This window comes from Bolinopsis microptera, chromosome 13 (genome assembly GCF_026151205.1).
Source record: "Bolinopsis microptera isolate Bmic1 chromosome 13, MBARI_Bmic_1.0, whole genome shotgun sequence".
NCBI classification, from domain to species: Eukaryota; Metazoa; Ctenophora; class Tentaculata; order Lobata; family Bolinopsidae; genus Bolinopsis; species Bolinopsis microptera.
The window spans coordinates 7766221-7778561 of NC_087084.1; the positions used below are offsets into that span (position 1 = coordinate 7766221).

At 36.7% G+C, this 12341-nt stretch overlaps 1 protein-coding gene across 1 annotated transcript; it reads left to right on the plus strand.

Moving 5' to 3' along the window:
• Positions 1-8838: 8838 nt before the first annotated feature.
• Positions 8839-12341, plus strand: LOC134825310 (G-protein coupled receptor 157-like). The gene is made up of 8 exons (XM_063837479.1): positions 8839-8953; positions 9671-9763; positions 9968-10059; positions 10239-10324; positions 10550-10662; positions 10884-10982; positions 11568-11681; positions 11856-12341. The coding sequence occupies exons 1-8, from the start codon at positions 8875-8877 to the stop codon at positions 12305-12307; spliced, it is 1128 nt and encodes a 375-aa protein (XP_063693549.1). The 5' UTR covers positions 8839-8874; the 3' UTR covers positions 12308-12341.

The window sequence follows — 12341 nt, forward strand, 5'->3', positions numbered from 1 at the left end:
AAGTTGTCACATTTAAGGAAATTATCAGGAGTTGAGTTTATTATATTAGTATATAATTGGAAGTTGTAGTTTATCTGGTTAAAACTTTTATTCGCGGATTTGATTGGTCTTTCAAATATAATTACCTTTAAGATTGCGAGCAGATATGTGCTCTGCCCTATCTGATGGACAGATCATCTTAAGACATTCTATACTTCCATTTTCTGCACAGATGTGGACAGGCAGGTTTCCTGACGGTAGATTTGTTGATGAATTAAAGTTTCCACTGCTGGCCCAACCGAGTGAAATTAGAGTTTAAGTAGTTTAATCATAAGTAAAAATCGGTTAAATTTGTTGCACAGATGTGAAATGGTAAGTTTCCTGATGGTGATTTTGTTAAATTAAAGTTTAAGTACCTATGTAGTTCAATGATAAAATAGTTTAATTACTTTAAGCGATTTCATTTATCAAGTTAAATAGTTAAAGACTGACAGCGTTGTGTAGTACTATAAGTTGTTTAAAAGCAATATTAGAAATACCCCCAAAATGCTTTTATTTAACAGCTGCAAGTCACCGCCCAAAATGCAACTAAACAGACGATCCCCTATTTAACCCCGACATTTCAAGACTGACCATAATAATGCTCAAGAGATAATATCCTCGATACGAGATCAGGGAGAGATGATCACCTACAGAGTGTTTCAGAAGTCTTGCGAGAAAAAATGACCTAAATTCATCTCGGTTGCTAGGGGACTGATTGCGGTTGCTGTGGTGGCCATAGTAACGTAAAACCTTGAAAATTCACCAAAAAACCTTAGAACTACCAATAAATTTGTACAGAATGAAGTTTAGACAAATTGATTAAACGTTATCCAAGAATAAAATACTCACAAGACTTTTGAAGCACCCTGCGCAACAGATGATCACCTACAAAAACACCCCAAACCTCGAGCTATACTAACTAAAAACTAACCATCCGAATCATAGTCATCCAGGAGGGTTAAACAATTGTTAGTTTGTAGTAGCGTCTCCAGAGCGGTCGTTCTCTCAAACTGACAGTACTTTTTAATCTTCATCTTGAGAGCTTCAGTGCACTTAGCTGCAAGGTTTGCTTGCGGAGTCATTTCTTGCGGAGTGATTCCACATGTGGATTGTTCTGAGACAGAGAGGTAAAAAGGGTTATCAATCAAAATCATTTATAAACCTCATAAATTTACTTAACTATATTTAATTGCATTGGTCACACACCTCATACTCGGAGAACGTGAATCAGAAGCTCATTTGAAATAAATAAACAATAGCTTATTTATATAATTCTGATATCAATAAGACGGTTTCTGTTTTCCTTACGTTTTCTCTCGTTTGGTTTCATCTCAGCATTCGGGTTACAATTTCTTCATTATAGTACTTAAACGATATCGTCAAAATCAAATAAAAGGGATAACCAAGACAAAACACCATCCTATTATGCTCTTATGAAAAATATAAATCATATTACAATTACAATATGATAATGATAAAAATTCAACAAACAATATCCGATAAAATAGGATTCTGGAGTGGACGTAAAACAAGTTCGACACGTGACAGCGGTCAGCGAGTATTCATTCAGGGATTTTAATGACCAATGCTGGAAGCTGATTGCTTTGTCACTGTAACGTGTGAAAATGTGTTTCTCCTCCCCAATCCGCATCAGCATTCAGATCTATACATTGGTGCGAAGAGTCGAAAAAACGAAATTTCACTACATTAATTGGTACACATCACACCGCTGAGCGTGAGTGTGACCGGTAAATCTTCAAGGTGAGCAAGATGTGAAGATAGGCAAGCGTTATATTGAAAATGGCAGCATATTGAAAATGGCATCTACCCACTTCGTGGGTAGATCGTTTATTTATGTGTCAAAACGGCAGACAAAGAAAAATTGAGATTAAATTGCGTTGTCATTGGTATCTGGAATATTTTCCTATTATTGATCTGTTGTTATAAAGCAATTGTTTAGCCACGTTTCGGTTAAAGTTAAACATGTTTTAAATTACAGACAAATTCCAAAGAAAAGCTTGATTCTTACTTTACAAAATAGAACAAGTTTTGGGGAAATTTGTATCGGCACAGATAACCACTTATAATAACAAATAATAACTTTACAAAATAAATGTATGATTGTTATAACTTTATGACTCGAGAAATTGACTGGAGAAGATACTGATAAAAGGTTAATAAAATGATGAAGCATTGTAATGAAAATCTCCACGTGTTGAATCCGGGTTTTGGATCTGAATACTGCATATGCGTGTCAAATCTCCTAAAATAAACTTGCTGTTGCCTACGGCATCACAGAACACAAAGATTTTACTGTAATGATGGGGAGATGAAATATACGTTCCAAATACGTGACATTAATGTATCAGCTTCCAGCATTGATCAACCAAATCCACGAATCAATGTCACGTATCCAATAGAAATATGGTAGTCTCTTTTAGGAGGGGTATCACCCAACCGACCATGTTCGCCGGTAGAGATAGGACCTGAACTATCTCGGATGAAGCCCATTACGTCCATTAGACGTTTTTGACGTAGCCTCGGTGCAGGTAGTGTGAGCACCACAAAAGATATTACAATATCAAATAATCAGAAAAACGGTAACGACGATTTCGGTTATTCATTATTCGGTTTCGGACATTAAGTTGTTATCGTTTGTATGACTTTACAAAAACTTTTTATTTCCTGACAACTTCAAACTAATATTCCATAATATTTCAAAGTAAGACATGCGGAAAACATGCGGAAAACATGCGGAAAACATGCGCTAAACATGCGTTAAACATGCGTTAAACATGCGTTAAACATGCGTTAAACATGCGTTAAACATGCGTTAAACATGTGTAAAACATGCGTTAAACATGCGTTAAACATGCGTTAAACATGTGTAAAACATGCGTTAAACATGTGTAAAACATGCAGAAAACATGCAGAAAACATGTGTAAAACATGTGTAAAACATGCGTTAAACATGCGTTAAACATGTGTAAAACATGCGTTAAACATGGGTAAAACATGCGTTAAACATGTGTAAAAAATGCGGAAAGCATGCGTTAAACACGCGTTAAACATATTGTGTAAAACATGCGTTAAACATGTGTTAAACATGCGTTAAACATGTGTAAAGCATGCGGAAAGCATGCACTTAACATGCGTTAAACATGCGCTAAACATGTGTAAAACATGCGCTAAACATGCGTTAAACATGTGTAAAACATGCGTTAAACATGTGTAAAACATACGTTAAACATGGGTAAAACATGCGTTAAACATGTGTAAAACATGCGGAAAGCATGCGTTAAACATGCGTTAAACATGTGTTAAACATGCGTTAAACATGTGGAAAGCATGGGGAAAGCATGCACTTAACATGCGTTAAACATGCGCTAAACATGTGTAAAACATGCGCTAAACATGCGTTAAACATGTGTAAAACATGCGTTAAACATGTGTAAAACATACGTTAAACATGGGTAAAACATGCGTTAAACATGTGTAAAACATGCGGAAAGCATGCGTTAAACATGCGTTAAACATGTGTTAAACATGCGTTAAACATGTGGAAAGCATGCGGAAAGCATGCACTTAACATGCGTTAAACATGCGCTAAACATGTGTAAAACATGCGCTAAACATACGTTAAACATATTGTAAAACATGTGTAAAACTACTCCTAAGTTCAGCAAAACATTTTGAGCAGAGAGTGCACTGGTTCTGGAAACACATAATCGACACACACTTGTTGCTTCTGCCGAGGCTCTTATACTACATGTGTTAATCAAGTAAGCGTCTGGAGAACCACTTAAAGCTGTCAATTTTTGGCATTTCTCAGAAACTTTTAAGGTTGTAAAATCTCTGAATGGGATAGTGGACGGAAGGCAACCACTCAATTGTTACCCAGAGAGAATTGAGTTGCAAATCGGGATTGTCGAATTTAAGGGGGGGGGGGTGGGGGGGGGGGGGGGGGGGGGGGGGGGGGGGGGGGGGGGTGGGGGGGGGGGGACATATTTTTTCGTGAAACTTGATTTCGAGATAGCAGTTGACCAACAAACTAGGACCAGTGACCGAATTTTTGAGGGTGTCCCGGACCCCAACCGCCAAACGGTGCCCGCGGGGCAGCCGCGCCCATATTTGGTCCAAATTAGGCCCAATTTAGCCAAATACCCTGAACATGCCCAAAACCCAGATTTTAGGTGCTCTACTTGTAGCTAGTGGTCTCCTGAACTCGTATATGAAATTTCATCAAGATTGGACAAAAAATGATTGAGTTATGGGCCAAAAACCATATGCCCATATTTGGGCATACGCACCAAATTTTGTAGATTTCGTCCCATAAATTAGGCAAATATCAATATTTTTGAATGAAACTTACTTTATAAGAAAGGTAAGCCTAAACTACATATTCTCTGTAAGTTATAGCTTTATATCTGCCTAAATGTGGATACTAAGGCGAAAAAACCACAAAAAATGAACTAAATTGCCCGTATCTTGGTTCGCGATATTCGCGGAATTGATCTCATTAAAATTGTAACAACTCAATCAGTTTTCAAAATTTTTCCATGAAATTTTAGGAATCGACTCGAAATCGCATTTCCACCTTAGTTTGAGAACAGATTTTTGATTTAGGCCTCCAAAAAAATTTGGCGGCCAAATTCTGAATTTTTCCGGGAAAATTTTGGAATTTGGCCGCCAAATTTTTTTGGAGGCCTAAATCAAAAATTTGTTCTCAAACTAAGGTGGAAATGCGATTGTGAGTCGATTCCAAAAATTTCATGGAAAAATTTTGAAAACTGATTGAGTTGTTACAATTTTAATGAGATCAATTCCGCGAATATCGCGAACCAAGATACGGGCAATTTAGTTCATTTTTTGTGGTTTTTTCGCCTTAGTATCCACATTTAAACAGATATAAAGCTATAACTTACAGAGAATATGTAGTTTAGGCTTATCTTTCTTATAAAGTAAGTTTCATTCAAAAATATTGATATTTGCCCAATTTATGGGACGAAATCTACAAAATTTGGTGCGTATACCCAAATATGGGCATATGGTTTTTGGCCCATAACTCAGTCATTTTTTGTCCAATCTTGATGAAATTTCATATACGAGTTCAAGAGACCACTAGCTACAAGTAGAGCACATAAAATCTGGGTTTTGGGCATGTTCAGGGTATTTGGCTAAATTGGGCCTAATTTGGATCAAATATGGGCGTGGCTGCCCCGCGGGCACCGTTTGGCGGTTGGGGTCCGGGACACCCTCAAAAGTTCGGTCACTGGTCCTAGTTTGTTGGTCAACTGCTATCTCGAAATCAAGTTTCACAAAAAAATATCCATTGTCCCCCCCCCCCCCCCCCCCCCCCCCTTAAATAGTGAATTAAATACCAAGAAAGTGAAATAGATACCACGAAAAGGAAAGATCGTGTCAACGCAGCTTTGACAAATGAATCATTTAAACAGCAATATAATTACACACACTAAATAACTGGGGAAAGCATTGTCAAAAATTGATGAATTTTGTTTTACAGTATGATTGGAGACCCTCATTTCGTCACCAGTTATTTATCATTATCATATGAAATAAGTATATGTGTCTTCAAATTGTCGTCTATTTATCTGCATGCTTATCAAGGTATCATATCTGCAACTGTCAAGTAGGCTGATATCCGCGTCGATTTTAAGACTTTAAGAATTATAAAGCTATCAAATAACATGTGTCAATAATCACCGTCGCAGCTTAGGATGGTGAAGTCACTGGGGTGGGGTAATAGTGGAGTGTGGGTGGTTTTAATCTGGAACGATGTTGTTAGACATGTTGTTTGACATGTTGAAAGGCATGGGTGAACTGTCAATGGACCATATATTTTGTTTACGGCTCGCTTTTCTCATGTTATATGCGACAACTAGAAGAAGCTAAACAAATGCTTGCGAAGGAAATGGCGCGCCGGGTAAGTTTGATCTTTGAGGTCATTTCAAAAATTGCGTCAAATGAGACACTTGGTTTTTTCTTTTCTTCAGGAATGGTAATATTGAACTGATTGATGTTACTATAGCAACTAACTGAAAAAGTGATGGAGCGAGGAGAATCTACTTAACGTATGGCTGGTCACGTGATTTACCTGTTACAAATTCGTCCTCTTAAAGCGTAGATACGGCAGTTTTGTTTAGATATTTGTCGTTTTTAGTGAAATAATTGCATCGACAGTCCCTTAAGAAAAAAAAAACAAGTTCAATTAAATTATATGTTATTTAAACTAAAATATTTATGATTATTTAAACTCATAATCTGAATATTACCATCTATCTCTCCAACAGTTTACAAAAGAACATATTTGCAACTGTAAAAACGAGTGCAAAAATCTGTGCCTGTAAAAACAAGAGTAGAGGAAGTGCAGCAGCTCAAACGAACAAAGTCTTTAAATTTTAAAATACTAAAATTTCGCCATCTTCCTCACACTGAATTTTCAGACACTATTACAGGTATATGGTATAATCTGTGGGGTGGTTACCCGATTATCTTTAAAATTGTAATTTGTTACTTCTCATTTTGTCATGCTGGGGATATCATAAAAATTGTCTGTTTCATAGGATGGATTTAAAGCTGGATGGATCGTATTTGGGTTTGGTTGATTAATGAAAACGGGAGAAGTTTTGGAGAATGGTCATGCGAAATGTTGTAACGTTGCAAGTTCTGATTAGATATCTCGGTGATGGTAAACCGTTACAATAATTATATATATACGCAGTTTTTATGGGCTCTAGAACTTCATATAAAAACGGGAGTGCTCTTGAAATTTGTGACGTGAGGGTAGTATTACAATTCTATTTTTAACGTTCAAAATCAGAGAGTTACCCCTATAATCTGATAATGAACCGTCTGTCCGTTAACTGTTCCGGTGGATTTTTATAGATGATATCGTCATCTACAGTATTCTGAATTCTCATACTTTAAACTTGACAAAACTCTTTCGTAGACACTTATACCTTTTATATGTTGCACCAGATCTCTATCAAATTATAACTATAACCAACCAAATTACATTAACGCAAGCAGCGATAAATACATGGACCTACAACTAAACGAAAGTATCTGGCTATTCGAGATATATGTTTTAACAATGATCAACCTAAATATAAAGCGCGAGCGTCAGACTAAATGAAGCATTGCCAGAGCTCCAACTTTAAGGGTTACAAGCAACCGTTGCTTGGCAACGCGTGAATGTCAGATCGTCTCCCACTCCTACCTTTTATAATTATATACGTCAGTAGCCAAACTAGCTAACTTGCTAACTTGTTGAGTAACCGCCTAACTTTGAGTAAAACACTATTTCTACACGACAATTGCATTAATATCAATATTATCGCAGGAACATATTACGCAGTCTCGATGATATTGATTCCAGGGATAATATCCGGTAGTAGAGACTTATCTTATCATGAGACTGATAAACCTAGCCAACTTCTCCAGGATCTTATATCTCGATGATATATAAATAATATCTTCTAACCAGGGTGACATCAACGTTCAGATTATAATCTTTTGGATTCGTCATGCTTTCAAAAGAAATGTTAAGGGGTGGATCCAAAGATACATTTTTTAAGGGGTGAACATTTTAAAAGGCAGTGTTCGAAAAATGATGAAACTTTTGGTAAATCTGTCTATTGAGGTGCCAATATATTTTATATTATAATACTATAACATAAACTGTTACGAGAAAAAGGCCAATTTTCTTTTAGTGTACAGGTTTGATACACAATAGTATACATTTTGCGAAAAAAATAAAGCCTGCTAAGTAATCATCTGGTTAAATTTAATTGGTTACTATCTGGTTACTAGGTTATTAACTGGTTGAGTAACTGGTTACTAGGTTACTAGCTGGTTAAGTATTTGGTTACTAAGTTACTAGCTGGTTACTAGCTGGTTAAGTAACTGATTACTAGGTTACTAGCTGGTAACTAGCTGCAGGTAAGTAACTGGTTACTAGGTTACTAGCTGGTTACTTGGATACCTTGATACAGATGAAGATATACAGTATTACTAATGCATGAAACTATGATACGGCAAGTAAAAAGAAGACCTGCGAAATAACTATTTAGTTACTAGGTTAGTAACTGGTTACTAGTAACTAGGTTACTAGTAACTAGGTTACTAGGTTCAGTAACTGTTTACTAGGTTACTAGCTGGTTACTTGCTTACCTTGATACAGATGCAGATACACTGTATTACTAATGCATGAAACTGTACGCAAGTAAAAAGAAGACCTGCTAAATAACTATTTAGTTACTAGGTTAGTAACTTGTTACTAGTAACTAGGTTACTAGTAACTAAGTTACTAGGTTCAGTAACTGTTTACTAGGTTACTAGCTGGTTACTTGGTTACCTTGATACAGATGAAGATATACTGTATTACTAATGCATGAAACTGTACGGCAAGTAAAAATAAGACTCGCTATCTTCATCACATGAGAGCGTATCAAATTTCACGAGATTTGGTGTATATTGTATAAGCTGTACTGTAAGTTGTGTTATGCGGAACTGGATTATTAGTAAATTCTTTTCCTTTTTCCTTTTTGTCACTCAGAGTGTGATCATTGTTGCTTTTTTACGAAAATCTTTTTGTTTTTTGTGTGCTTGGTCTCAAAATGCTTGTTCGATCAAATATTTTGATAACTGAGTGTTAGTGTAGTAACCAGCTAGTAATCAAGTAACCGAGTTACCAGCTAGTAACCTAGTAACCAAGTTACCAGCTAGTTACCTAGTAACCAGCTAGTAACCTAGTAACCAGATGTAGTAACCTATAGTAACCAAGTAACCAGCTAGTAACCAAGTAACCAGCTGTAGTAACCAGTAAGTAATATGAGTAAAAACAACAGTGAGGCTGGTGTTGAAGAGACGCTGAGATCTGTGCTAATCATCACGTGTTCCTCTTGTTCAGGTAACTTCCAGCTAGTTACCAAATAATAACTTAGTTACCAAATAATAATTTAGTTACCAAATTTTAATACTTTTTATCCAGTCTGTCAACGTCTAGCACCCTTTAGAAACATCTAGCAACCTCTAAAATCCTCTAACATCCTCTAGAGCTCTAGCAACCTAGTAACCTCTAGCAACCTAGTAACCTAGTAACTATATATTTAAACTATAGTAATCAAGTACCAGAATATTAATATTATGTAGTAACCTTCTACTCTACAGCGCTTATCATATTTGTTTCCTTCTTCCTAGGAAAGTGGTAATTTCTGGTAATTTACTGAAGTTTCTGGATTGAAATAGCTGTCATTGCAGACATTTGAAATCTCAAACGGCTAAAAAGTAAACATTTATACCTAAATCAGAAACTGGTCACCTTCTAGAACTTTCAGCGGAAAGTGATACAGACCTTAGTATCTTGTTACAATGTGGCAACCAGGGACAAAAGGAAATTGCGGCATGTACGGAATCGCGATTTTTCCCATTATTTGCGACAAATTTTATGTATAGTTTAATGTATAGTCTGTTAAAATTCGCGGTATCGCGATTTTTGGCCAAAATAATCGCGAAATCCTTTTGTCCCTGGTGGCAACTTATCAAAAGTAGTGTGGTACTATGTCATGTGTTACAGCGTTATGACTGGAAATATAGAACTGATCTAAAAATGGTCACTTACTTTCAGTAATCGGAGCTTGTGTAATCATTGCCTCATTCCTCTTGGTGAGAAGTGTACGCACGGCTTCAAGATGTATTGTCGTCATCATGGCTATAGCTGGTAAGCTTTGTCACATCGCCAATATTGATAATTGTACCACTTAACTACTTACCTACTTAGCTACTTTAACAGTTTTACAAATTTGATAACTTGCCTTCCCGATTTGATTGCTTGTAAATTGGAAGTGTTGGAAAGCAAAATAACCTAGTAACTAAATAGTAACCTAGTAACCAAATAGTAACCTAGTAACCAAATAAATTTCAGATATTATGGTAGCCCTTCCTGCTCTCATGAGTGAGATAATTTTTGTGACAAACAATAAATCACTAGAAACAGTGGAACTTTGCAAAATACAGGTATACTTCGCAGCTTAGTTATTCAACTAACTAATAATTGAGTAGAGTTAGTCAACTAAGTAATAAACTAATTTGATCTGTGTTAAAATAATATTATTTGGTTAAGAACCATCAATTCCGTTACAAAATGTTCTACATATTGAACTGAATGATTTTCTTGTAGTTTTCTTCTATTTCAGTCTTTCTTCACAACGGTGGGAGCACAAGTGTCGATGATTTGGACTGCAGGACTAGCGCAACACATGTTTATACTTGTAGCATGCAGGTAGTAACCTAGTAAGCTAGTAACCAGCTAGTAAGCTAGTAACCAGCTAGTAAGCTAGTAACCAGCTAGTAAGCTAGTAACCAGCTAGTAACCTAGTAACCAGCTAGTAACCTAGTACTGACCATGCTAGTAAGTAGGCAAGCGAATATGAATCTGAGTTCATTTATATCAGGAAAATAAAGAATTTTTGATTCTCATTACGACTCTAACCAACTATTGTAACAGGAAGGAGGCTGTGAGAGGCGGGTTCATCATTCTATCTATGATGACTGCCGGAGTTATTGCTGAGAATGTGTACCTTTACTGTGTAAACATCCTGGGTGGCTCTCAAATTGTCGGTAAGTCCAGTTCTCAGCGAAATTATTATTGTGCTTATTATTAATGCTCATTAAAATGCTCATTGTATTTGTAGCCATATATGAATTATGAAATTATGGACTACCTTGTACCTAAGTACCTATCAGCAGAGAAATATGTGAAATATGTGGTTTCTTTATTCGATCTCCTTGAGGTTGCACAAACGTTATACGGTTATATCACTGAATTTTTTTTTCATCAGGCATAAAGTGGTGCTGGATAAACATTACAAATGATCCTGTCTGCCACTGTAAAACTAACTGTAACTGGATGCTTTGGGATGGAAAAGTTCTTGAAATGGGTAATTTGAGATTCGGTTTTGGTTTTTATGAACTGTATTACGATACTGTTATCTCAAGTGCCGCCTGAGAGGTCGGTAAACTAAATTAGGTGATATTTCAATTCTATCCACTCGGCGACTATACCTTAGCAACAATATACATACCTTATCGGACTTTATTTGAACGGACATTAATTGAACACTGCAGATCGGAGGCCCTAGTGTTCATTTAATGTCCGTTCAAATAAAGTCTGACAAGGTAGTTAAATTAAATACAATAAATGAATTCCTTCGAGCGTTCATTTTAATTTCCGTTCAAAATTATGTCCGTTAACGCAATGTCCGTTCGAATAACCTCCCTTAAGGTATAACATTATGTACATAGAAATTTTTAATAAACAATTTTTAAATTTTACATTTTTATAAACGTCCGTAAATTTGCATTTACGGACGGTAAATTCAAATTAATATCATTTACTTTTGTTTGGGAAAAAGATACACGCGGCAGCGGTCCTATCTACCCAATTTTGAGTTTGGTCAAATAATATAAATGAAAATTGAAAAATCTTTCTTTTTTTTTTAATTTTTATTAAAACTTTTTTTCAGCGATGTACCTGGCAGTATTCGTTTACTACTTTCTCCTCTACACCAAAGTAAAACACTTAAAAAACCGCAACGACCTCGCTTCCTCCTCTCTGGTAACCGCAATCGCCAAAACAGGTAAAATGTTTGTTTGTGTTGTTTGTTTGTAGAACCCGTCCCAAATCTCGTACTGGAAAATGACTGGAGTCAATACCCAGTGTGAAAATACGGGCGATAAATTAATTGAAACGGCCATGAAACGGGTACTTGGAACAAATGATATAAACATAACGAAAAAAAAAACTCTAACAGGTAAGATAGTAGCCATACCGTTTGTGTTTATCCTGGTCCGGCTCTGGGGCACTCTCGTCACTCTCTGGCTGATAAAAACAGGCTGCCAGCGACCCACCTCCACCCTGTTCGACACCCTCCTCATCCTGATGTCGTTCTTTGACATGTCCCAAGGCTGGGTTAACTTCATCCTCTACTTCCTCACAACGGGACACGAGATAAACCTGACGAACAGGTTGAAGTTAGTGGTAAGGAGCTTACCGTACATGGCTAAAACACGCCGGACCCACTGCTCGGAGAACTCTTACATGACCTTTAACGAGAGTGGGGGGAGGAGGAGCAGTCTGACGGTGGGTAATACTGTTAGTTCTAGCAGGGGCGGGGGGAGCAGGACCTATAGTTCTAGTCCTCAGATAGGACATTGTCTGCAGAGACCGGCTAGTTCCCCTGATACAGTGGGGATAGATCTGTGAAGTAAATAGTAACCTGGTAACCAGCTAGTAACCT